Here is a 27,978-nt window from a genome sequence, read left to right as displayed (position 1 = left end):
CTGATGCATTACACTGGTATTTTATTTGACAAGTGGATCACATGAGAAACAGTTTTATGTTCTACATCCTACACGTATCACTGACATTTTTATATGGCATGAAATGTTCTCCGAAAATGATTTACATACAATGAAATGACTCCTTTGCATGCAATTCTGAAAAAATTGGAAGGAGAGTTGACAAACACAGAGACTCCTGTTATCATCACCACAGTCATGATCCAGAACAATCCCTCACCCCTACTAGAGCCCCTACGGGCTCCTTTTTAGTTAGTGCCCTCTCCAGTCTTAACGCTGAAAAGTACTCCATTCCTATAATTTTGCTTTTTTTCAGAATGTCCTGTAAATAAAATTATATAGTACCTAGCCTTTCGGTCTGGCTTCTTTCACTTGGCACAATGCAACTGAGACTCACTCACACTGCTTCATTTATCCATAGCTGGTTACTTCTTACTGCTATAGTATTCCGCTGTATAGATGTACCAAAGTTAGCTCCTCCATTCACTGGCTGAAGGACAGTTGGACTGATAAGCATGACTTTTCCTATCTGAATGATATCCCATCCTACAGATATACTGAACCATATGCAAAGAGTTCCCTATTATTAGAATTTTTAGTTCCTCCTCATTATAAATAACCATTAAATGGACATCTTCATACATAACTTTTTGCCTACCAAACACCTTTGAATATACTTGTACAGTATACATATATTTGAAGCTGTCAACAAACAGGCAGTATGCTCTGCTGGTGGCATAGGAATATATGAAAATATATACACAGTTGTACTAAAATTTTCTTAAAATGTTTGCTTGTATAAGACAGTCTGTGTCTCAATGCATTGTATTATGAAAATAAGAAAATAATAACTAACTTTGCTCTAATGAAGTTGTTTTTAACCAGCTAAATAGAACTAGATTAATTTCTGAAATCCTGAGCATGTATATCACTCACAATCCATTTCAGAACAGTGTTCAGCCAGCAGGAAGCTTCTTTAGACAATGGAACCACTTGGTGTATACAGACAAGGATGACTGGGCAAGGGCAGGTTTCAGGTCTGTGGGCCACTTAGGCAGCATAACTGAGTTTCTAGTTACATCTGAGCAACTGAAGCGAAAGCTGCTAAGAGAGGAAAGATAAAGCAGGCACCTTGTACTGCATAAAAGGCTGCCCTCTGAGTAGACGCTGCTGCCCTGCAAATTTAAAAGGAAACAGGAAAAAACAGTCAGTATTGAGGCATGGCACCTACTTTCGAAAAATACAGGCACACTGCAGGAAAATCTAAATAGTACAGAAAGGGACTTCCCTGGTGGTCCAGTGGTTAAGAATCCGCCTGCCAACGCAGGGGACACAGGTTGGATCCCTGATCCGGGAAGACCCCACGTGCGCGGGGCAGCTAAGACTGTGAGCGTGAGCTACTGAAGCCTGAGCATGGCATCTAGGGAGTAACCCCACTCACCACAACTAGGGAAAGCCCACGCACAGTGACGAAGACCCAGCATAGCCAAAATTAATAAGTCAATTCAGAATAAAGAAGCAGCGCAGAAAGTTACAAAGTGAAAAGTAAACGCTTCTTCGTTGTTCAGTCCCTAAGTCGTGTCCGACTCTTTGCGACCCCATGGGCTGGGGCCCACCAGGCTCCTCTGTCCATGGGATTCTCCAGGCAAGAATCCTGGAGTGGGTTGCCATTTCCTCCTCCAGGGGATCGTCCCTACCCAGGCCTCCCTATTCCCACTCTGCATAGAGATAATTCTTGATAGTTTGAGCTGTCCTCTCAGGACACTTCCACGTGCACGCAAAGAAATTAACACATCCTTTCATCTAAGCACAGATGGAATCCACAATTTGTTTCTTCACCCAACAGGACATCTTAGACCTGCTTCCATACTGGTACATATGGAAGTACTCATCCTTTCTCCTGGATGAATTCTGAGTGTATGTTTGTACCATAAAGTTACCCAAATTCAGCAGTATCTACTGATGGATATTACACCATTAGAGTTTAACTGGTGATGAAAAACCAGTTATGACATAAAGATATTGAGAGAGGCTCTGGCCAAAATAGGGACTATGGCCATAGCGATTAGGAGCTGACCTCCAGATTTTTAAAAACAGAAGTAATGAATTCTTTGAAAGCGGTCAAAGAAAACGTTTTTAAAATTAGGAAACACCCTGATGTCTTTATTCCCTGGCTCTCTCAGTTCAGTTCAATCACTCAGTCATGTCCGATTCTTTTCAACCCCATGAATCGCAGCACGCCAGGCCTCCCTGTCTATCACCAACTCCCGGAGTTCACTCAGATTTGCGTCTATCGAGTCCGTGATGCCATCTAGGCATCTCATCCTCGGTCGTCCCCTTCTCCTCCTGCCGGGAGCCAGTGTGAGGAATCCCGCCCGTGACAAGGTCATGAGGAAGGAAGCTGACATACGCAAGGCGTGCTCAGACTTCAGGGACCCCTCTGGAAATTCCTAAGCATGTACCCCAACAAAAATCTGCCGGCTTTTGCGCTCTGCTTTTCCACTCTTCTGACATTTTCTGGAACAAGTCAATTCAGGGCTTTAGTCTTCTGCATTTGAAAGAGTGTTTCAATCCAAAAAACCCTCTGATGGCTTTCTAGCCTGCCTGCAGGACTCTTACAGCTGCGCATGTGATTGTTTGAGGCCTCCTGACCGCAAGAGGCACAGGAAGCTTAAAACATCCTAGGAATGTAGGAGCTTCCAAGGTGTCAAAATCTTTAGAATAGGACTGATTAAAAGTTTCATTTGTTGAGTCAATGCTTGCTGCTAAATTTTCATATCCTTTATTTTTAGATATAGTTGGTATATAGAAAAACTAGTAGTAGACCTGGTATTAGCAACATTAGATCTTTGAGTTAAGTACCTTCTTTGTTATAACTCATTGCGCCTTTGTTCTATAGAGATGTAACTTTAATGCTTTAAGGAGATGTAGATTAAAGAAAAACACTTCAGGGGAAACAAAAATAACATTCATTAAGGAAGAGAGCCAAAAAGTGTTAACAAGCCTCTTGGCCAGAAGATAATGTAAATCACCTGAGACCTTTTGTATACAAAATGATATACGGAAAGAATCTGGGTTGCGAACGCTACATAATTTTGTGTTACCCATTGATCTCCCTGTTTTATCAAAAGTATAAAAGGCCTTCTGAACAATAAAGGATGGGACCAGCTTCTCGGGCCAGCTTCTCGGACCAGTTTCTCGAACTAGTCTCTCGGCCTGGTTTCTTGGGAATCTGGCTCCCCCCGTGTCTCTGTCTCTCTTCTTCTCTCCCTTTCCCTCTCTCTGCTCTTTACTTTAATTTCAGGCTGAATCTCCACCTGGGGCGCAGAGGCTCGCCAGGTCTACTTACTTGCCCTGGCTGTTAAGACCCGCGCGAAAGGGAGCCTAAGGCGAGGCACCCTTAGATATTCAAGCAGGCGCCGGTGGCCCAACATAGATGGTGCAAATTCCTTGTCTGGAATTTTATTGGTCTTCCGCGTAAACCAAGCTATTCAGCCCTCTTCCTCCACTTAATCTTCCTACTACTCTATAGTTTCTTAATCTAATCTTATATCAATCAATAAACAAGTCTTTCCACGCCAACGCCGTCCACCCTTCGAATTCCCTGGATCCACCGGGGCTGGACCCCGGTATCCTCCTGCCCTCAATCCCTTCCAGCATGAGTCTTTTCCAATGAGTCAACTCTTCGCATGAGTGGCTTATGGTTGCTTACTGCACCTGAGTGCTGATCACCCCTTTTTTGCTTAAGCAATCTCCAGCAGTCCACAAAGTTGTACTATGGCTCCCCCTGCTGGACATTTTCTATAACTGCACATCTGATTCAGTTCCGCTGCTGCTGCTGCTGCTGCTGCTGCTGCTGCTGCTGCTGCTGCAGCATCGCTTCAGTCATGTCCGACTCTGGGCGACCCCATAGATGGCAGCCCACCAAGCTCTCCCATCCCTGGGATTCTCCAGGCAAGAACACTGGAGTGGGTAGCCTAGACTTCATTCATTCAAAATTGATTCAGTTCAGTTCAGTTCAGCCGCTCAGTCATGTCCGACTCTCTGCGACCCCATGAATCGCAGCACACCAGGCCTCCCCGTTCATCACCATCTCTTGGAGTTCACTCAGACTCACGTCCATCGAGTCGGTGATGCCATCCACCCATCTCATCCTCTGTCATCCCCTTCTCCTCCTGCCCTCAATCCCTCCCAGCATCAAAGTCTTTTCCAATGACTCAGCTCTTAGGGTGAGTGGCTTATGGTTGCTTACTGCACCTGAGTGCTATCACCCCTTTCTCGCTAAAGCAATCTCCAGCAGTCCACAAAGTTGTACTATGGCTCCGCCTGCTGGACATTTTCTATAACTGCACATCTGATTCAGTTCCTCTTCTAGACTTTTGATTCAGTTCAGTTCAGTTCAGTCGCTCAGTCATGTTGACTCTTTGCGACCCCATGAATCGCAGGACGCCAGGCCTCCCTGTCCATCACCATCTCTCGGAGTTCACTCACACTCACGTCCATCGAGTCCGTGATGCCATCCAGCTATCTCATCCCTTTTCCTCCTGCCCCCAGTCCCTCCCAGCATCAGAGTCTTTTCCAATGAGTCAACTCTTCGCATGAGGTGGCCAAAGTACTGGACTTTCAGCTTTAGCATCATTCCTTCCAAAGAAATCCCAGGGCCGATCTCCTTCAGAATGGACTGGTTGGATCTCCTTGCAGTCCAAGGGACTCTCAAGCATCTTCTCCAACACCACAGTTCAAAAGCATCAATTCTTTGGCGCTCAGCTTTCTTCACAGTCCAACTCTCACATCCATACACGACCACAGGAAAAACCATAGCCTTGACTAGACGGACCTTTGTTGGCAAAGGAATGTCTCTGCTTTTTGAATATGCTATCTAGTTTGGTCATTACTTTCCTTCCAAGGCGTAAGCGTCTTTTAATTTCATGACTGCAGTCACCATCTGCAGTGATTTTGGAGCCCCCCAAAATAACGTCAGCCACTGTTTCCACTGTTTCCCCATCTATTTCCCATGAAGTGATGGGACCAGATGCCAGGATCTTCGTTTTCTGAATGTTGAGCTTTAAGCCAACTGTTTCACTCTCCACTTTCACTTTCATCTAGAGGCTTTTGAGTTCCTCTTCACTTTCTGCCATAAGGGTGGTGTCATCTGCATATCTGAGGTTATTGATATTTCTCCCGGCAATCTTGATTCCAGCTTGTGTTTCTTCCAGCCCAGCGTTTCTCATGACGTCCTCTGCATAGAAGTTAAATAAGCAGGGTGACAATATACAGCCTCGACGTACTCCTTTTCCTATTTGGAATCAGTCTGTTGTTCCATGTCCACTTCTAACTGTTGCTTCCTGACCTGCATATAGGTTTCTCAATACTGATTAGTTTCTGCTTTTAAATAATTAACCCATTAAGACAGAGATAAACTTATTTTTACTTTCTAAGAAAATAAAATAATACAGAGCTGAGCACAGGAATAGCGGGTCTCCCTTCACCTTTCCCAGTTCTCACTCCCTTCCCTAGCTGTAATCACTGTCAGCGACTGGGAGTTTATCGTCTCAGATTCATTTCTGCCATTTACATTCAATATCATGCACAAACAGAAATATACTTTTGTTTTCTTTCACTTTAGATGTTTGGGTCCACGTTCTCTGCGCTGACTTGACACGTGTTAGCTGAAGCTTTTCAGGCCAGTGTGGGGTTGTGCTTGAGGACGGCATTTATGCAGAGGGAGACACACAGAACTTGCAGTTACTTTGGTTTTAAAAATTAATTCTAGCTATTACATTAATAAATTCAAGATCTTGACTTCCCCATACACTTTTTCTATTTCATTTATGAATAGTCTTGTTCTAGTTTAAAAGCCGAATGAGCTCTGATAATAACTTCTAAGGGGACTTCAAAATTATTCTAATTCCCAGAACATTTTAGGTTAGAGTCTTTTAAACTTTCATTTTAAAATATTACATTTTCTTTATAAAATATTGTTAAGTGACTTCAAGTGAGCAAAATCTTCTCAAATACTTGATGCTAGTAAATTTAATAAATGTATAACAGTTAATCTTAATTCTCTTAAACATTTCAGTATGATTTAAAGAACAGGGGAGCCCGGCATGCTGCAGTCCATGGGGTCACACAAAGTCAGAGACAGCTTGGCAACTGAACAGCACCAACGACTGATTCAAAAAAGTAAAAATCTCTAATGACTTTCAACTAAAAACTCTAAGTCTAAAATCAGTTATTTAAAAGTGGCTGTTCCAAGAGCTATTCGTATATGCTAAATCCCCTAAAATGTTATAAATAAGTTAAATATCAAAAAAAATACAGACTGTTACTAAACTTAACCCAAAAGTAATATAAGTTGGCTTTATATCAACAACTGCTCATTAGATTCTGAATTTCTTCAGATGAAAAGTCCTTTTCTCCCCTACTCTAAGCAAGTGAAATTTGCTCTCCTACTTTTGCGACCTAGGGCCAGGGTGGAGTAGGGGAATACATTTTGAACAGTAAACTGGGGCCAAGATGAGAAATCTGATTTTCTCCTCCAAACCCTGCCTGACACAGCAAGGCCTTATGTCAGTAACACAAATATGTCTGCCTCCTCATACCCTCACCAATCCTGCGTGATGTGTGCCACTGCTACATTTAAAGTGGAACCAACAAGGACCTACTGAACAGCACATGGAACTCTGCTCAGTGTTACGTGGCAGCTGGGATGGGAGGGGGCCTTGGGGGAGAATGGATACGCGCATCGGTGTGGCTGCGTCCCTTTGCTGCCCCCCTGAAACTACCACAGCATTCTTAATAGACTATACTCCAGTACAAAATTAAAAGTTGTAGAAAAAACAGAGAGTATCTCCCAAGTTAAAAAGAAAAGAATCATGAGATATGATGACATACGCATACGACAGAATACCACAGGCAGGGGAGTGACACTGAGACACCATTATGCGAAGAAAGCAAGCTGCAGAGTCCTGTGTCTACTCTTATGTATATGGAATGGAAAAGAGAAACATGTGTGTTCTAACAAACACAGAATATTCTAGAAGGGCACAAAAGAAACTAGAAACAGTAGTTGCCTCTGGGTAAGGAAATTGGGCTTCCCAGGTGGTGCAGCGGTCCGGCTGCCAATGCAAGAGATACAAGCAATGTAGGTTCGATCCCTGGGTCGGGAAGATCCCCTGGAGAAGAACATGGCAACCCACTCCAGTATTTTTGCCTGGGAAATCCCATGGACAGAGGCGCCTGGCGGGCTACATGGGGTAGCAAAGAATCGGACCCAACTGAGCACACACGCACACAGAGAGAAACTGAGTAATTAGAAACAGAGGAAGAAAACTTTCTCACTTTTTCTGCCCTTTCGTAACTTTGGATTTCATCCTATGCACATGCATTATCGTTTCAAAAGTTTAATATGATTTAAAAATATATCAGAATTAAGAAATGTGAAACTTCGTCAAGAGAAACCTCACCCCGAAAATGGAGTCAGGAGGCCAGAAGGGGGCGCTCTTAGGCAGGGCCAGGCACATCAATTAAAGAAGAATTGTCCATTACAGACCTCAAAAGAAGAACCACCAACAGGAACAAATGGTCAGTTAGAGGCCACAGCAGGAAAGATGTCCACACCATCTTCTGTAAGGAGCTGACTACTCCAGCAACTCAACCGAAGAGAAACTTTCATCACCTTGAGCTCTCACTTTTCTCTGATGGACTCTCATTCAAAACATCCCTTCCCAACTTCCTCCTTCTCTCTATAAAATAATACCCCTTTCCTTCACTCGCTGGGCCTCCCCTGCGGCTCAGCTGGTAAAGAATCTGCCTGCAGTGCGGGAGACCTGGGTTCAATCCCTGGGTTGAGAAGATCCCCTGGAGAAGAGAAAGGCTACCACTCCAGTATTGCCTGTGGTTTTTGCTATAGCTTGCTTGTCCCAAACTGCGATTCCTCTACTGGTCCCAAATAAACTCACTTTCTTTAAAAACAAAACAAAACAAAAAAAAAAACACGGTTTTTTTGGTGTGGACCATTTTTCAAGTCTTTATTGAATTTCTTATAATATTGTTTCGGTTGCACATTTTGGTTTTTAAGCCACGAGACAGGGGGGGGTCTTAACTCCCCAGCCAAGGATCGAACCCACACTTTCTGCATTGGAAGGCAAAGTCTGAACCACTGAACCACCAGGGAGGTCCCCCAAAATAAGCCCACTTTTGCTGGTAAAATAGCTTTCATTTCTGAGGTCCACAGAAGTAAATTTTAAGATGTGGTCCTGCCACCCCAGGTCCAGCCTTTGTGCTGCAGCTGGTGCAGCCGGAGTGGCCTTGCTCCCATGGCACACGCGGGGGTCAGCTCAGCTGCATGGATGCTCAACAAACCTGCACTGACCCAGCAGCGCAGAGATGGAGAGCAGGGCAGTGCACAAGTACCAATGTTACTCTGCAGCCGGGCATCTCAGGGGGTGGGCATAAATGACACTGTGACCCCCAGCGTCCTGTAAATAGTAAGGACTGGCTATCCTCAGGAATCAAGGAAGTTAAGTTAAACATTTACTTACGAACTTAAGGCACAGTCAGGATGAGTGCTGTGTTCCACACACTTTAAGAGCTTCACTGGTCTGCAAAATGAAAAGAAGTAATACTTAAGGATGATTCAAACGTATGATTCATCATACGTTTACGGGGAACCTGCAAGGTACTGGATATACAAAGTCTCTGACCTTGAAGGACACAGTTTCTTTTCAAAAATATTAGCTGTCATTTGTTGAGCACTTACTATGTACCAGAAAATCTGATTCTATATTAAATATTTTACATAGATGATGTCATTCCCTCCTTACAACAACTGAACAAAGCAAGCACTAAGGAGATCAAAACAGTCAATCCTATAGGAAAACAACCCTGAGTATTCACTGGAAGGATCGACGCTGAAGCTGAAGCTCCAATACTTTGGCCCCCTTATGCGAAGAGCCAAGTCATTGGAAAAGACCCTGATGCTGGGAAAGATTGAGGGCAGGAGAAGAGGGTAGCGGAGGATGAGATAGTTAGATAGCATCAGGGACTCAGGGGATATGAATTTGAGCAAACTCCAGGAGATGGTGAAGGACAGGGAAGCCTGGCAAGCTGCAGTCCATGCGGTCACAAAGAGTCGAACATGACTGAGCAGCTGAACAAAAACAACAAATTATTATCTGCAATCTACAGCTGAGAAAGCTGTCCAGAGGAACCTGGCCAAGTTCTCACAGTAGCGAGCTGCGGAGCTGACTTTGAACCTCCCCTCCAAAGCCTGGGCACGGAACCACTTCTGTAAAGACGTACAACTTTGCTTGGAAAATCTGTTGATAAGAACTTTGGGCAGAAGGTTGGACTTGAAGCACGTGGGTGATGGCTGGTGCCTGGGCTTCAGGGAAGAAAGCTAACTGCTTGCATGGTAAGGCGAGAAGATGCGGGTTCCAGGACAGTCTGGAAGGAAGGGAAAGTTCCAGGACAGTCCGGAGGGAAGGGAAAGACAGGAGCCTGGTAGCAGTGAGAGGCAGGCCAAGAGAGGATGTCAGTCAGCCAGAGGGTGGCTGGAGGGGACTTGGGAAGAACAGGAAAGCATCCTGTCTATGGCATGCTACGTGACCCCTCCCCAGGACTCTCTACTCAGTGGACACCGTTCAGATACATTCTTTTTTATTAACAAGAGTAGTGTTATTGGATTTCCCTGGCGGGCCATTGGTTGCAAATCTGCCTGCCAATGCAGAGGACACAGGTTTAATCCCTGGTCTCGGAAGATTCGACACGGTGCAGGGCAACTCAGCCGGAGCACCCCAGCTGCTGAGCTTAAGCTCTGGAGCCCGTGTTTGACCACAAGGGAAGCCCCAGCACCGCAGCTAGAGAGGAATCCCCTGCTGGCTGCAACAAGGGAAAGCCGCCTCACAGCAACAAAGACCCAGCACAGCCAAAAAATAATATTAAATTTTTAAAAGTAGCTTGGTATTGCTTTCACGCCTCCCCCCTTCCCCCACCAACACGCATTGAGTTTCACAGAGTGTGGGTCAATACATCACAAAGCAGAAAACAGGAGGCAAGAGAGGCTTTGAACAAGGACCTTGCCACGATCTGCAGGACTTGGGGAGAAAGTTCGACCGCCGTGGCACAGAGATCAGTGTCACCTGAAATTTGACAGGCAGGGGATTCTCACTTACATCTGGGCTTGAGTCTGATCTGTTGACCCTGGTTGCTCATCCTGTGTTAAGCCTATTGTTATCTCCTCTGGGCGCCCAGGAGAAATAAAATCCCATCTGAACACAAGAGCCCACAGGTGGTACAGAAATAGGAGCTGGGGGCTGAGCCAGGCATGCAAGGGCACAGCCTGGGGCCAGCTTAGGTGGGGCAACATGACTCAGGAAAAGCAGGCTGAGTCCTCGAGGCTCACAGCTGTGAGTCAGGAAGGCAACCCTGGGCCCCACTTGACCTGATGACTTGTAAAAAGACAGCCTCCTCAGAGAAGTCCCTGGGCCAAAGCAAAGTGGTCATAACTGCGGAATATTTAGCCTTTTTTTTTTTTTTTGCTATCCCTGAGCTCTTTTAGAATCAGAATTGCCATTTATTTAATTTACAAAAACCTGATGCTGTAAGAAAGGAAGAATCTTAGAGCAGAAAGAAAAAGGGGAAGCTTCAGGGTCACACAGTGATGGGTTCAAAACTCAGCTGTGTCGCCGAGTGGTGACTTTGGGAAACTCGCTTAACCTCTGACCTTTCATTTACCCATTCATGAAAAGGGGATATTTATATAAAACAGACAAAATGAATCTATGGTCTTACAAGTACAGAGAGTGCTTCCTACTACAGGCGGATGGGGAGCCTGAAGGGAGACCAAGGAGAGACCGGGGTGCTGGTGACGCTCTGCCTCTTAATCCCGGTACACGTGTTCAGTGACCAGGGGAAAATTCATCCAACTGGATCCTTACGGTTTCTGCATTTTCCTGAACACAGATTATATTTCCAAAACAAGAGGATGTGCTTTACTTTGTATTCAAAACAGGGTAACGACAACACCTGACTTCAGAGTCTTCTGAGAGCGTTAGCAATAACAGCCAAGGAAAACAGTCCAGCTTCAAGCTGTGGGGGAAGAACAGGCCTGTTCTGCTGGGGGGAGGCCTGAGGAAGGGGTGACCCACACTTCTGGGGGCTCTGCTCAGGTGGGAGGGTCACCAGGTGCCTTTTGAGAAGGCCAGAGGGCGGCAGGGCCAGCTGGACAGTCTCTGGCGCTGGTAAAGGCTGCATGTGTGACATGCTCCCTGCCGCACTCACAAACCTTCAGGAAAGCCCCTAAGTCACCAAGGTGTTGGGCTCCAGCCCCCGGGGAAACAAACAGGCCTGTAAACTCAGGAGCCGACACATAACAGGCACATAGAGAAGCCGGAAGCGATAGGTGAGGAATTCCCAGGCCAGGGGAGGGCTTTCAATCATCCCAGAATTTGAGCCAAACTTACATTTCCAAGAATCAGGAGCACCCTGAAATGATCTCTGACTACATGCATATAAAGTACCTGGCCCATGAAGTCCGTGATAAATGGTGGCTATGATGACTTTCCAGTTGGTCCACAGCCACCAAGCATCTCTCTGTAAGTATCTCAAACTCCCCTTAATACAAATCACGGGTAGTGTGGCATCCAGAGAAGCAAGGGTCACAGTCCCCATGTGCAGGTCACTCCCCATGCAGGTAGGCAGTGAGGAGGAAACCAGATATTTACAAATGATAAAGGACAAATGTCCATCCTTTAAGCATCCTTAAAAAAGGCTGTGGACAGTAGCAGGAGGGGGTCAGGGGGTACTCTAGCTGGAAAGCACTACCAGTTCCCAGATCCCGTGACAATAGGAAGGCACAGTTCCATGGACTCTGGGGCTGACCTCTGAAAAACCTTTTCAACAGCCCCCTGCTCCTTCTTTGAATATAAGCATGGATAACTGTTGCTGAAGCTGAAGCTCCAATACTTTGGCCACCTAATGTGAAGAGCCGACTCTTTGGAAAAGACCCTGATGCTGGGAAAGACGGAAGACAGGAGGAGAAGGGCGCAGCAGAGGATGAGAGGGTTAGATAGTGTCACAGACTCGATAAGCATGCATTTGAACAAACTCCAGGAGACAGTGAAGGACAGGGAGGGTTGCAAAGCGCCGGACACAACTTAGTGACTGAACAACGGATTACAATCCGCCACCTACGGGTAGTCATCGGTACAGCTGTACTGGAAACCCATCTTGTCCAGCCTCTCTTCCAGGAGCTTCACGCTGCCTTCTCCACAGGATTCCCTGACACAGAAACACAGACATACCACATAAAAGAAGCTGTTTCCGTGTTAAAGAAAAGTTATACTGGCCACGTGCTACTGAGATCTACTCCTCGCTGGAGAAATACGTGGCAGATTCTCTGAACGCAGAGGTGTTGCGGGAGCCCGAGCCGCCGCTCCCACGTGGAGACGCTCTGAACCTTAAACCTGTCGGAAGCCTGCGAGTCACGCACATCCACGCCCAGGCCTGCGCTGGCGCATGCGCGGTGGACCACAGGGCGCATCCCCGCCGCACCGCACATGCAGCGCTGGGCTGGGCTTGGGCTCCGAGCGAGCTGACTGCCCCCTTATTCAACCCACAGCGTATTAAGTCGATCTTCAGATGGAAATAGAAAATACATACAAAATCAAAAAATGTTAGAAAACTCAAAAAAAAAAAAAAAAAAGGGCGGGGGAGTCTAAATCTCACATCGCTGGCGATAACCTCTGCTAACATGTTGATGTACATCACTTTCGACTTTTTAAACGTATTTATTCCGACGAGACTGAGAACATAACAACCCAATTCTGCTGCCCAATGCGTGTTTAGTCTGCGTTTGCCCATGTTTGTGTGTCCACGTATGTACCTCTCTGCCATTATTTTTAATTCCTGCTTGGGCTCCTTTATACAGTCTGAGCATAATTCATAAAAAGCAGTCCCCTGTTGTTAAAGGTTCAGTCCTACATTTCAGTGCCACTGACACTACATGGATATATGTACATGTATGGCTGAGTCCCTTCGCTGTTCAGCTGAAACTATCACTACATGTAATCGGCTATATACCCCAATACAAAATAAAAAATTTTAAAAAAAAGGATGACTTCAAGCTTGCATTGATATCTGAGCTGATGCAACCATTGAGTTAGTGGTTTCTCAGAAAAGTATGGATCTTAAAAGCTTTCTCAGCCAGTTATCTGAGACCCAGTTATGAAGCTGGTTGTTCTGTGAAAAGAATGTCTTCATTACGTAGTCCATGAGTCAATTCTGAGAACTCCTGGTGAGGTTTTTGGACTTCCAATGACAGAGAGAGAAAATTGGCTTTGCCCCACACGAATGCATGAGGCCCTCTCCTGTCTGATGCTGCCCTGGTCACTCAGAAAGGCTGAGAGGAGTCTCTGGATAAAGGAGGCTTTCTCTCTGGGCTCGGGACTGACTCTTGGCATTTCAGAAAGTCAAGCCTTTGCCTTTCTCTGCCCACCACACTATGAACAGAGAAGACAGTGGCTTCCCCAGAACCGTACATGTAAATCAGACTGGATCACATCATATCCAAGAAAAGCACGTTTGTACCATGAGCATCACCAGCAGCACTGCAACTTACACCTTGGGTCCTCCGATTTCATGCATAACCCAGATCTCAATCCGTGTGATTTTATCCTTCTGGAGGTAAGGAATTTCAAAATCTGCAAAAAAACTGAGAAACACACGTTTTGTCAAGTCCTAAAGCAATATGACACTGTTCCCATATCATTGTTAGCTGATTTACACATGACTTTTAATACTGGTGGTGACTTTGTTGCTAAGTCCTGCGACCTCATGCACTGTAGCCTACCAGGCTCCTCTGTCCATGGGATTCTCCAGGTGAGAATACTGGAGTGGCTTGTCATTTCCTTCTCCAGGGGATCTTCCTGACTCAAGGATCAAACCTGGGTCTCCTTCATGGGCAGGTGGATTTTTACCACGGAGCCGCCAGGGAAGCCCTTTGGGGGTTACTTTTCAGCTTTAACTTTTAGGTTACTTATTGCATTTGTGCATTCAGCTGTTAGTGGTATAAAGGCATGGACATGGCTCTGATGTCCAGGTCATTCAGTGGTTCTGCTCCAGCTGAACTTACAAAAGCACTAGATTGGGATATGGGGACGATCCTCTTACGCCTCCATTCAAAACTATTAAAAAGACATCTTGGCATCTTTGTCATATATGCTAGGGCTCGCATCGTTACCCTTTCACAGGATAGGCTCCTGCTGGCTCCGAGCCATTCAGCATGACACTGATCACCCCAGAACTATCTCTTGCATACTGCAAAAAAGAAACAAGCATTGTGAGTTAGCCAAGACACCATTTTCACCTATGAAAGAGTCAACCGTTTTTTTTCAATTGACAATCCTCAATACTGACAAGGATGTGATAAGGCTGGTATTCCATAGAGCTAGAAGGGATGTAAATCGGCATATCTTGGAAAGCAAATTGCTTTGAAATGTGCAAACCTCATGCCTGTCATCTACCATCATAAAAGAATACAGGACTCCCTTGCTGGTCCAGTGGTTAAGAATCTGCCTGCCCATTCAGGGCACATGGGTTCCATCCCTGGTCTGGGAAGATCCCACAGGCCACCGAACAACTAAGTCCGTGTGCCCCAACTACTGAGCCCGTGCTCTAGAGCCTGGGCTCTGCAGGAAGAGAAGTCACTGCAAAGAGAACTCCCACACCACCACTAGAGAAAAACGCCTTCAAGCAGCAACAAAGACCCAGCACAACCAACATAAATAAAGAACTATTTTAAAAAAACAAAAGCATGCAAAACACTATCAGATTCCAACCCTGTATCAACCAGTGTAGGCTGTCTTATGCTGCTGCCATTACACACAGTCTCAAAAATCCCAGTGGCTTCAAACAAGAAAGGCTTATTTCACGCACATGCTACATGTGTATCACTGGTTTTCGGATGTGGGGTTTGGGTTTTCCTGCATATGCTCCTGCTCTGGGACCCGAGCTAATGAAGTCTCCACATCTGCAGAGTCATAGTTTATCAGTGAAAAGAGAGAAAAAGCGGCAAGCCACAGACCAGTTCTTCACGTCTTCCCCAGTGGCTCAGTGGTAAAGAACCTGTCTGCAATGTGGGAGCCACAGAAGATTCATGTTTGATCCTGGAGGCGGGAAGATCCCCTGGAGGAGGAAATGGCAAGCCACTCCAGTATCCTTGCCTGGAGAATCCCATGGACAGAGGAGCCTGGCGGGCTACAGTCCATGGGGTCGCAAAGAGTCGGACATGACTAAAGTGACCTGGCGTGCATGCACACACACACCCAGAAGTCACGCAGTCACTCCCACTCACATCCTATTAGCCAGTGCAAATCACACAGAAGTAACTCCAAGAGACAGGATGAATGCGAAACACACGCCCAGACGATGAGCCAGACATACTCAGGAAGCATCACGAAGGATCCCCTGGTGCACAGGGAGCTCTACGGCAGCAGGGCTTGTAACCAATCTAAACAGTCAGCCCCAGGGGAGGGTAAGTCCATCGTGGTGCTCCCACGTCTGAAACACGACTCAACCACTGGTAAAGGCCTACGAAAGACTGGCCAGAGCCCAAGAAGTGCTTACATCCAGAGCACAGTGTGAGACGAGATGGACAGAGCATGCCTGCGCTCAACTGTGTTCCAAATGAATGGGCGGGGACTTCGCTGGTGGTCCAGTGGCTAAGCCTCTTGCGCTATCAGCGCAGGGGGCCAGGGTTCCATCCCAGGTCAGGGACCTGGCTCCTGTGTGCTGCAACTTGAAAATATCCTGCCTGTCACAACTGAGACTCAGTGGAGTCAAATAAAGAAAGAAAAACACAAAAACGAATGAGCAGAAGTGTGGGAATTAGTTAACCCCCAAAATTCCTAAGGCAGAAACAGGGCCAGACAAATTCCCCAATCTGCTGCTCAGCACACTACTGGAGCATATGATTTCCCTGATAAAATGCTTCTTCTAGACTGAAGGTGGAGCAGGGCAGGGCTGTCATGCAGATCTGAGATACGCAAGGCCGGGCTTGCTCTCTGGCAGTGTTAAGTTTTAAGTGTTAGTCGCTCAGTCATGTCAACTCCGTGATTCCATGGACTGTAGCCTGCCTGGCTCCTCTGTCCATGGAATTCTCCAGGCAAGAACACTGGAGTGGGTCACCAATTCCTTCTCCAGGGGACCTTCCTGACTCGGGGATAGAACCCTGGTCTCCCACATCACAGGTGGATTCTTTACCATCTGAGCCACCAGGAGAGACGGGCCACCCAATACCGGCTGCAACACTCTGCTCCATGCCACCACACCTGTCTCAGGTTGCTTCCAAACATGCGAACATTCGAGGTTAAATCTGCAAATGCCAAGGTCTGATGACCACTGTGTTAAATGATTTGCTCTTAGGTAGCAGGAATGTGAATGACTAGTTTTTTTCCTTTATACATTCTATAGTTGTCATTCTCTATCATGAGCAGCTATTAAACTGGTGATAAAAAATTTTTTTCATTAAAACAAAGCATGTCGGGACTTTTTTGGTGGTCCAGTGGTTAAGACGCCATTCTTCCATTGCAGGGGGCATAGGTTCAATACCTGGTCGGGGAACTAAGGTCCTGAATGCCACATGGCACAGCCAAAAGAGAAAAAGAAAAAGGAATGCAGATACAGTGAGGCTGTATGAAGTCATGGTGTCCAGTTGCTACATTTATTAGCTCAGTAATTAGTCTGATTAAGATTCTTGGCCTCGTTTTCCTATCTGTAAAACAAGGGTAGTAAAAGTCCCTACCCATAGGATTGCTGTGATGATCAAATTATTTAAAATGATACTATTTACGGCATATTTCTCTGCCATGGTTCAGACCCTCTCCTCGTCAGTATATCAATACTATACCATCTCACTTCACATTCAGACTACCCAGCATATTCTGAGGGTTCATAAAATGTGTGTGTGTTTGTGTTAGTCACTCAGTCGAGTCCCACTATTTGTGACTGCAAGGACTGCAGCCCGCCAGGCGCCTCTGTCCATGGGACTCTCCAGGCAAGAACACTGGAGTGGGTTGCCATTTCCTTCTCCAGTCATAAAGGGTGAGCATGGTTACGAGACTCCGTTTGTGACTTGGAGCACGCTTTGAAACGGGGTGGGTCCACTGGGTAACGTATGGGTCTCTCTGCATTCGATGCTGACGTCACCCCTGCGTGGTCATCAGGACCCCACGTTCAGGTGATGGTGTGGCCACACACAGCCCCCCACTCCTCAATGAGGGGCTCGGGAAGCTTACCCCCTGGAGTCTGCACTCCAGGCAGAACCTGTGGGGAGCAGGCACAGACCAAGGGCTCCCCAGAGCTGGCAGGAGAGAGAGGAATAAGAACACCTTTGTCAGGAGCCACCCTCCGCTTAGTTCCAAACTGCCCCTGTAGCGGAAGATTTGACCGAAGAGTCCCTCGCCCGGATGAACAGTGGCTCCTGTGGACATCTGGTGATCCAGGGCAGGAAATGAGACAGAAAGGGACACAGATAACCCTGAAAGGGGTTCGGTGGCAGGACCGGACATCGCCAGAGCCCTAGCCAATGCAGATAACAGTCAACTGCTCTTTGTCGGGCATTGAGCTAAAAATGTCACCTTCTTATTTGGAATCTTTGGTCTAATGCTGGTGACAGGAAATGTAAGCTGCAGTCACTGGTGTTTTCTAGCTACTGATCACTATCAATTCTGCTGATGATATTCTCCGAAAAACAGACTGGCCTTTAGGGGACCATGGGACTTCCCTCGTGGCTCAGATGGTAAAGCGTCTGCCTACAATGCGGGAGACCAGGGTTCAGTCCATGGGTTGGGAAGATCTGCTGGAGAAGGCAATGGCAACCCACTCCCGTATTCTTGCCTGGAAAAATCCCATGGATGGAGGAGCCTAGTAGGCTACAGTCCATGGGGTTGCAAAGAATCAGACACAACTGAGCGACTTCATTTCACTTTCTGCACCTCCAGTTTATCTCTGGTCTCCTATCATCTCCTTCCCTAAGAATATCAGCCTTCTGGACACTTCTGACCCCCACATATAGGTCTCAGGTGCCCCATAAAGCAGGGATTATGCCACTTCACATCGCAACCAATACCACTTTGATTTGCAATACTAACAACCACCGCGACACAACAGTAACAATAACGACTGTTTAAGATCCGCATCTGAAGCTACCATTTAGAATATTTTCTCTGCGCCAGGCACTGCATTAAGCATTTCAGCTTCTTAAATCCTCACGCCTTTATGGAGCAAAGAGGCTGAATCAGAACGTGGCAGAAAGTGAGACACAGGGAAATGAAGGCCTGACGCGATGGCCCAGTGATGCCTCTGAACCCTCTGGCGCCCGCTTCACAGGCCCCACACCTGCTATGCCGCCCAGCCGTGCACCCCAGGATTACCTGAATGGATGCGCTTCTCCAGAAAGAATCCACAGGGTTGTTTTCGCAATCTTCTGATGTTGGACAGGATTGGTAGTCGAGTCCTACAGGGAAAACAGACAGACACATTTCATTGCAGAAATTATAACAGGAAGGGATTTATTGAAAATATTTGCTGGGTCCACTATAGCCATATATATAAAGATTTTAGTGGATTTTTAAAAAAAATCTTTAATGAATTTGTTACAATATTGCTCCTGGTTTACGTTTTGGCTTTATGGCCAAGAGGCACATGGGATCTTGAGCCCTCCCCAACAAGGGGTCAAGACCACATCCCCTGCATTGGAAAGTAAAATCTTAACCACTGGGCCACCAGGGAAGTCCCTCCAACAAAATATATTGAGCCGCATTCTACAGAACGTGTATGGGCTTAAAATTCATAGCTCTGTCTACCTAGACCACAAGAAGCCTGGTGAGGAGCATCCAACCCCCGATAAGAACACATTCGTCATTCTGCTACACAAATGTGAAGAAGGTGGAGAATTGAACAGATGGGTTATTTCTCTGCTGGAGTTCTAGCCAGTGATACATATATTGGTTTGTGTGTGTGCTCACTCAGTCCTGTCTGACTCTTTGCAACCCCATGGACCGTAGCCTGCCAGGCTCCTTTGTCCATGGAATTTTCCAGGCAAGAATACTAGAGTGAGTTACCATTTCCTACTCCAACATATATTGATATATATATCCAAAATTATATATAATATTATGTTATACACATATTAAAATTATAAATATTTAAAATGTATATGCATGACATATATATATATATTTTTTGCTTTATTGGGAGAAATGTCTTCTGTAATTAGCACAAGTCTTGGAAGTAAATACAAGAAAAACAGACCCAGACAATAACAGTCCTTAGCCAGAAAACAAAAATTTTATAATATTTAAAATATACAAAAAGGTAAAATGTACCATGTTTAAAAATTTTAAGGGCAAAATTCAGCAGCTATATAATGGGATTTGTCTCCCATTTACTCTATTAAAAAAAAAAGAAGAAGGAGAAAGTGCTCATTGCCAATTCATTCCAGGGAGGACCAAGCAGGGCACCATATGAACTTGAAGGGAAATGCATGATGATTCCTTGGTCCCTCTGGGTGTACCAGCATCTTAAGCTGCTCACCAATTTGGAGGTTTCCCGAACCCCATCAGAGAGGGGTTTTTATGGAGGCTTCATGATGTAGGCATCATCGAGTCAGTTGTTGGTGACTGACTCAATCTCCAGTCCCACTCCCCTACCCAGAGGACAGAGGATGGGGTTGAAAATTCCAGCTTTCTAATGATGCCTCTGTGTTTTTGGCCAGCAGCCCCCATCAAAAGTTACCTAGGGGCTCCCAACCACCAGTCATCATATTGCTGTACAGAAGACACTCTTATCACTCCTCAACGCCAAGGTTTTCAAGAGCCTTACCAGAAACCAGGGGACCAAGACCAAATATTCATTTCTGTTATACCACAGTGTCCCTCTCTTCCGTCTGGTCAAAGCTATACTTTTTCCAGTAGTCATATATGGATGAGAGACCACAAAGAAGGCTGAGTGCCGAAGAATTGATGCTTTCACACTGTGGTGGTGGAGAAGACTCTTGAGAGTCCCTTGGACTGCATGGAGATCACACCAGTCAATCCTAAAGGAAATTAACCCCGAATATTCATTGGGAAGACTGATGCTGAAGCTGAAGCTCCAATACTTTGGCCACCTGATGTGAAGAACTGACTCCTTAGAAAACACCTTGGTGCTGGGAAAGATTGTAGGCGAGAGGAAAAGGGGACAACAGAGGATAAGATGGTTGGATGGCATCACCAACTCGATGGACATGAGTTTGAGCAAGCTCTGGGAGCTGGTGATGGACAAGAGGGGACTGGAGTGCTGCAGTCCATGGGGTCACAAAGAGTCAGACATGACTGAGTGACTGAACTGAACTGAAGTTAACTTTTAAAATGACTCCAATACCCAAGGAGGAAGAATCTCCAGTCTTCACGAAAGGGCCACCTCCCTGCACCCACTTCTTTGCTGGCCTTGGTCCTGCTCGGTGTGTAAGATTCACTAAGAGCTAAGAGCCTCTGGGAAGCTTCTGGAGTCTCTGATCCATGCTGGTGTCCCTCTCTGCTTACTCCTGAGCACCCAGTCCTTCTGCCTCAGAGTACAAGCCTCTGGACTAAATGCCCCTCCCCCACCTACCACCAAGGCTACAAGCTCCCTGAGGGCAGAGACCACTGTGTTGCCAGCGGAGTTGATGAATGAGGAGTGTCTGCATTACCATCAGGTCAGTTTCTGTGACTTTAACTTTCATTGAGATTTTGCCAACTTCAAGGTGGCACTTTACATCCACCTCTACAAGGATTAAATCTTGAGCCACTGCAGTTGCTGCCCTTCAACACCACTTGAAAAGAGTTTAGGGTGGAGATCAAGAATGAGGCACTCTGTGCTCTGGGAAAAACTGGCAGAACAGGTCTTCGGATAGTCAGATATTTTCAAAAGGTTTTAACAATCCCAATTCTTGCATCTCTTCGTACCTAGAAAAGCACTAAAATCCTTCGTGGTGATGTCTGCTCCTTGTGATTAGCAGCCAGTCTTTGCCAAAGTGAGTGCCTGACTGTATGCACCCCCTTCACTGAAATCATACATAACACTGACCTTCCCCACTGCCTCTTTAGAGCACTTTCTCAGAGCTATCTGAAATGCTGTCTCCCAGACTATAGTCTTCATGTTGCCCTAAATAAAACTGACGCGCAGCTCTAACATTGTGCATTTTCTTTTTCAGTTGACAATCTGAATTTCAAAATATTGGCTAGTGTTTGGTGTGCTTTCAGAACCAGTGGGAAGCGGGGGTGAATCTTGGTCCCAGTTCCTCAAGTTATTTAACTGCCTTCAGCCTCAGTTTACCCCTCTGAGGATAGTGAGACAGAGTCACGCAGGACTGAAGTCAGACGGTCTAACTTTGCTGCTAACATGTTGTGCACTCCTGAGCTAGTGTCTCAACCTTGCTGTGCATCAGTTTCCTCATTTGTCAGAATAGGAATCAGGAGAGGACTGTCCCATGGGGCCGTTGCAGGGATTCAATGAGTTGATACAGTAACTCCCCTACTATAGAGCTTCAAGTCTCGAACTTTCAAAGATGTTTGAGTGTACGTCTGGTTCCAGCAAGGAACCCGAAGCTGTACCATCATCAACGGGTGTGAGTGAAATCACAGCTTGCCCTCCGTCTCCTATTGCTGACGATCTTTCGGCTCTACCATCTCTCACTTCCTCTCTCTCTTCCAGTCAGTAACTCTTCTTGCCTGTTCGCTGGATGCCAGCCCCTGGATGCCAGCTGTCCTCTACTTTTCAAGGTACTGTACTATAAGGTTAGACGTGTTTTCTTTATTCTTGTGTTTGTTTTTTATGTATTGTTTGTGTGCAAACTATTATGAACCTATCACAGTACGGTACTATATAGCTGACTGTGTTAGTCGGGTACCTAGCTTGCCTTATTGGACTTACGAACACACTCTTGAGATGTAACTCATTCGTATGTAGGGAACATACTGCACATGAAAGTGCTTAGAACAGCACCTAGCAAAGATGGATGCTCTCTATTATGGTTATTAATTATTATTATTATGACCACTTTACCTGGGAGGATTTGAGGGCAATCGGATGAGATAAATGCATAGGAAAGCATTTAACAAAAATGGCAAATGCACGGAAAGCCACTCAGTCGTGTCCAACTCTTTGCAATCCCATGGATTATACAGCCCACGGAATTCTCCAGGCCAGAATACTAGAGTGGGTAGCCTTTCCCTTCTCCAGGGGATCTGCCCAACCCAGGGATCGAACCCAGGTCTCCCGCATAGCAGGTGCATTCTTTACCAGCTGAACCACTGGGGAAGCCCAAGAATACTGGAGTGGGTAGCCTGTCCCTTCTCCGGCAGATCTTCCCAACCCAGGAATAGAACCGGGGTCTCCTGCATTACAGGCAGTTTCTTTACCAGCTGAACTACCAGGGAAGCTTCATAGTAGATAGGAACACTGACTTTTCTTGTGATACATGCGGAAGTCTTACCTGAGGCATTTGTCTGTCGACACCAGTTCAAGAAATCTCCGACCCTGCCATACAAAACGTTGCAGAGTGGGACAAGGCGGCGGCCGTTCTCTGCATAGCTGGTGACAAGGAGGTGGTTGTTTTCCCAGAACAGGGACTGAGGAAGAATCAACACAAAATGAAAACATAAAATAAAATCACAAGAGATTCCTTCAGGCACAGCATCATCAAGACAAGTCAGGACAATCATTTCTCATCCAAGTGAGACTTGCCTTATGACAGGCAAACCTTGTCTTTGTCTTCACTGAGCCCCTTGGAGAGGGCTACCAGCTCTCTCCTCTTTACCGCAGGTGTGTGTTAGTTGCTCAGTCATGTCTGACTCTTTGCCACCCCATGGCTGTAGCCCGCCAGGTTCCTCTGTCCATGGGATTCTCTAGGCAAGAATACTGGAGTGGGTTGCCATTTCCTTCTCCAGGGGAACTTCCTGACCCAGGAATTGAACCCAGGTCTCCCGCATTGCAGGCAAATACTTTACCAACTGAGCCACATGGGAAGCCCAACCCAGGGATCAAATCTGGGTCTTCCAGGTTGCAGGCAGATTCTTTACCATCTGAGCCACCAGTAAACCTTTTTATTACAAGGGTAGCATACAAATGCTAATGAAATACTTTCCCAGCAGTGAAAAAAAGTAGATAGGTATTTCCTGATGGCTTAGATGATGGCTCAGATGGTGGCAACACAGGGGATCTGGGTTCAATCCCTGGGTCGGCAAGATCCCCTGGAGAAGGGATTGGCTACCTACTCTAGTATTCTTTCCTGGAGAACCCACGGATAGAGGAGCTTGGTGGGCTATAGTCCATGGGGTTACAAAGAGCTGGACGTGGCTGAGTGATTAACACACACCAGCTCTCTTCCCTTTATTGCAAGGGTAACATGTAAATGTCAACAAAATATTTTCCCAGCAGTAAAAACAAAGTAGATAGGTAGATCCATATATATAGGCTTCCCTGGTGGGCCAGTGGTAAAGAATCCGCCTGCTAATGCAAAAGACACAGCTCAGTCCCTGGGTCGGGAAGATTCCCCTGTAGGAGGAAATGTTAACCCACTCCAATATTCTTGCCTGGGAAATCCCATGGACAGAGGAGCCTGGAGGGCTACAGTTCACGGGGTCACAAAGATTTGGACATGACTTAGTGACTAAGCACACACACACATATACTTACATTTTCTAGTACTTAAAAAATGATGGAATTTTTTTTTTTTAATCAAGGGACCTGGGTTCAAATCTTGGGTCTGTCACGCCCTAAATGTGTGATCATGAACACAGCAAGTCATCTCCCTTTGCCTCAGTTTCCACACGTGGAAAATGGGGAGTATGAACCCTTTCTCTTCTCTCACAGCTGTGACGAAGATGACATACAATCACAGATGGATTCCTAAAGGGCTTTTGAACTGTGGTGTTGGAGAGACTCTTGAGAGTCCCTTGGACTGCAAGGAGATCCAACCAGTCCATTCTGAAGGAGATCAGCCCTGGGATTTCTTTGGAAGGACTGATGCTGAAGCTGAAATTCCAGTACTTTGGCCACCTCATGTGAAGAGTTGACTCATTGGAAAAGACTCTGATGCTGGGAGGGATTGGGGGCAGGAGGAGAAGGGGACGACAGAGGATGAGATGGCTGGATGGCATCACAGACTCGATGGACGTGAGTCTGAGTGAACTCCAGGGGATGGTGATGGACAGGGAGGCCTGGTGTGCTGCGATTCATGGGGTTGCAAAGAGTCGGACACGACTGAGCGACTGAACTGAACTGAACTGAACTGAAGGTGCCTCAAAAACACATTGCTTTTAGATTATATTTTATAGTTTTCTCCCATAAAGTTACAGTGTTTTCAGACACTAATAACACAAATAACAACATTCCCCTCGTCACACCATCATATCCTCAGTATCCCAACCAAGGTCTTGGTCTAGACTGGATGCTACCCAAGGGCAGACTGTGTTCCCTATTGCAACGGAAACCCTGAGAACAATGCCTGCTACATAAGAGTAGCTCAGTGTTTATGAGTCTATCAGTCAAAGTCTATGAGAAAGGAGAACAAATATAGCAGCTCCCAGGCACTTCCCTGAGCCTTCCCAGGTGGCGCTAGTGGTAAAGAACCCAGCTGCCAATGCACCTAAGAGATGCAGGTTCCATCCCTGGGTCAGGAAGTTCCCCTAGAGAAGGGCATGGCAACCCACTCCAGTATTCTTGCCTGGAGAATCCCATGGACAGAGGAAGCTGGTGGGCTACAGTCCATGGGGTCACAAAGAGTCAGCCACGACCGAAGCGATTTAGCACGCATGCATGCAGGCACTTTCCTGGCAGTCCAATGGCTACAACTCTGCACTTCCATTGCAGGGCTTGCAGGTTTGATTCCTAGTCAGGGAACTGAGATCCTTCATGCTGCACAGCGCAGCCAAAAGAAAAGAGAAACCAGCAACAGCTCCTCTCCTCACTGACAGAGCAACTGCAAGATTCAAATGGCAACGTATATTCAAAAAGCACATTTTGAGCCTATTATACGTTTGAACCTCCCAGTTCCATTCACCTGCCTTTATCTAAAAAAAAAAAAAAACACAAAACCAGTCAGATGTTTTCATTTGTAAACATCAGTGCTACATGACTTTACAATTTAAAAAGTCAAGTTAAGATTTTATATCAAAAGTAAATATGCCCTTCATTAAGAAAAAAAGAATTTAAGGCAGAGAAACAAAAATGGTATCTAGCTTTCTCTAAACTCAAGGTGTTGTTCTAAAGCAATTTACAAGGATGTTTTCATTTACGTTCACTCTATTAGGGACTAGAGTGCAGACAGGATGCACACAGGTAAACCACTTGCGTACACTTGGCCAGTTTCTTAAAGAAACCGGTCCAGTGTTGAAACTGGTCCAGTTTCTTAAAGAAACTGGTCCTGAATGGACATCATCTTAAGGCCTGATGAGAGGAGGGACTGGTCTCCTGTAAGGATATTGGGAGGAGGGTTTTCTGAAGTCCTCAAGCTTCAACACTCTGGTGTAGGTCAGGATGGAGATTGTTCAGAACTGGCCAGGTGCAGTGGTCCCGTAGGAAACGTGTGGTCACACCCTGATGTTCTAGTGGTTCCTGCACTGAGTTCTTGACTTAAGAACGCTCCTTCTGCCCACGACAGACAGGAGACCCAGGGGCATGAGTGAAGACAGAGCCACCTTCCCACCAGCCAACTGGCACTCCTTGTGAGTTGGCTGCTTGATGAAGCAGAGCAGTGTCTGAAGGAGGGGTTACCTTGTCCCTGGGAATGGAGTGTCTGGAGAGGTTAATAAAAAGGTCATAATCCGAGGGGCGCACAGAACAGGGATCCTTATCCAGCACCACTTTAAAGGCTTCCCAGATGGCTGTGCAGTTCTTGTCCCTGCAGAAAAGCACGTTTGTTTGGGTTGGTTTTTTTTTTTTTAAGACTACATTCCAGTGTGATACATTTCCTCTTCTCGCTCCAAGTGTTTTTATGAGCGATTTTGTCAAATATCAGCACTGCAGACGTGGGCATACAAAACAGACAGGAAATTGCCATGACTCATGCATTAACCCCAATTCAGAGGAGGAAGAAAAATAACTTTGGGGATGGATTTCGAAAGCTGACAGTGGAAGTGTCTTTCAGAGGTGCCACATACATCTCGTGGAACTTAGAACAGGCTCACAGAGGTGGCAGAGAATGCAGGGAACTAGGAGAGGATCCCGATAAATCACATGAGCTCCTGGCTTCAGGTACCCCTTCGCTTAGACACAGGTCCATCTTGCGCCTGGAGGCCAGGTGAGATCAGGCGGACAGGCAGGACCTCGCGTTAGTAAACTCAGGAGTGAGGACCACGTGTGGAAATGGGCTTCCACCTCCCGCTAAGGCAGGAAGCATGACCTCCAGAGCCCGCAGCAACGCCTAAGTCCCGCCTGGCTTTCCAAAAACACTTCCCACGCCTTTCCTACCTTGTTATTTCTCACGCTGGGCAGTGAATAACATGGGTGTTCCCCGTGTTACTCTCTGTTCTTTCTTATTTGCCTAAAATGCGTCTCAATAAAAACAAATGGCACATAAAAGGGGCCTTGTGAAAACTGAAAACGTGCGTCCCAAGAAGGAACAAAAATGACTAAGAACCACAGTGCTGGCAAGAGAGACTCAGACTTTTAAACGCCCTCTAAATGAGAAGATGTGGAATTTGAACTCTCAAAGTAGCTGGGCTCCGGGAAATCCAGCTGGAGACCACGTTCCTGGGTCTGAGCATTCTGCTTAAATTTTAAGCTGGTTGCCATCCAAACACACCGCTGCCTCATCCGCATCCACGAGCTCCCACATACACCCTCCTCTTCATCTTTACACACTTACACACACACACACACACACACACACACACACACACACACACACACACACACGATTCACCTCCAGACCCCTACAGCGCACTCAGGCACCCAGTAGATTCCCCACCCTCCTCCCTCTTTATCCCCACACCCCTCCCTATTTGTCCCACCCCACCCGCTTTTTCCCACCCCTCCTCCTTCATCCCACCCCTCCCCTTTTCCCCCCACTTCCCTCCCCCTCCGGCTCCCTAGCCCCCTGCCACGCTCACCGCAGCTCCGGGTTCTGCAGTGCGATCTGCTCGGCGCAGCGGCCCAGGAAGATGGTCTGCAGGTGCGGGGTGGTACCGGGCCCGCTCCAGCGCGCACCCGCAGCGCCGGCGACCTGGGGCCACCGCAGATGCAGCAGCAGCAGCAGCAGGAGCGCCGGCCGCGGGCGCCCCCCGCGCGCGCGCCCCGAGCCAGCCATCGCGGGCACTTCGGGCGACTCTGCTCCGGGACCCGCCCCTCCCCTCCCAGCCGGGTTCTCCCCGAGCAGCCCCGCGCCGCGCTCTTCGCCCAATCGGCACGCGCGCTCACTTCCTGTCCCCCTCTTTCTGCTTCAGCTCCGGGATGAGTTGGGACATCACCCTGGGCAGGGCTCTTGCCCTCAGCTAACCCTGGCCGGAGTCCACCGGGAGGGAGCTCCCAAGAAGAAGCCAGATTGGAGAAGGACGAGTTCAATCCCCTAAGGGAAGATTTTTCCAAGTTTCACACCGACAGCTTTCAAAGACGCCCTCTTTCTCAATGGCCCAATAATAAGTGAATGATGCTTGCTTTCTATTACTTATTACTAAGTGCCAAGCCCTCTGCATGCATATTTTTCATTGCCTTTTCACAATACCTCTCTGAGCTAGGTTTATCACTCCCGTTTACAGGTGAGTAACTTCAGGGAAATTAAGTAACTTGTCGAATGTTACAGACTCCTTTCCAGATAGATGCAGAATTCCTGAGATATCAGTGCAGGGAGCAAAGATTAGCAGAACTCCACGTGGAGGGCCAAGTCCTCAGTCCCTCCGTGATGATAGCTTTGAACTGAGTGCCTGGCAGACATGTGAT

General features: G+C 46.7%; 1 protein-coding gene across 2 annotated transcripts; it reads right to left on the bottom strand.

The window, feature by feature from the left end:
• Window positions 1-4: 4 nt before the first annotated feature.
• On the bottom strand, window positions 5-27,673 carry BST1 (bone marrow stromal cell antigen 1). 2 transcript variants are annotated; one of them, XM_069594740.1, is made up of 10 exons: window positions 27,153-27,673; window positions 25,816-25,942; window positions 22,535-22,670; window positions 18,453-18,535; window positions 14,261-14,337; window positions 13,640-13,732; window positions 12,214-12,300; window positions 8,562-8,621; window positions 7,485-7,570; window positions 5-1,193 (listed from the first exon to the last, which is right to left on the bottom strand). In XM_069594740.1, exons 1-9 carry the CDS (start codon window positions 27,347-27,349, stop codon window positions 7,522-7,524), a joined length of 909 nt encoding a protein of 302 aa, XP_069450841.1. In that variant the 5' UTR covers window positions 27,350-27,673; the 3' UTR covers window positions 5-1,193; window positions 7,485-7,521. The 2 variants fall into 2 exon arrangements, with proteins under 2 accessions (XP_069450841.1, XP_069450840.1); XM_069594739.1 differs by lacking the exon at window positions 7,485-7,570 and having other exon boundaries at window positions 27,153-27,595.
• Between the last annotated feature and the right edge of the window lie 305 nt (window positions 27,674-27,978).

This window comes from Ovis canadensis, chromosome 6, assembly GCF_042477335.2.
Source record: "Ovis canadensis isolate MfBH-ARS-UI-01 breed Bighorn chromosome 6, ARS-UI_OviCan_v2, whole genome shotgun sequence".
NCBI classification, from domain to species: Eukaryota; Metazoa; Chordata; class Mammalia; order Artiodactyla; family Bovidae; genus Ovis; species Ovis canadensis.
Note: the sequence above shows the minus strand (reverse complement) of the source record. Positions and strands in the feature narration are given on the sequence as shown.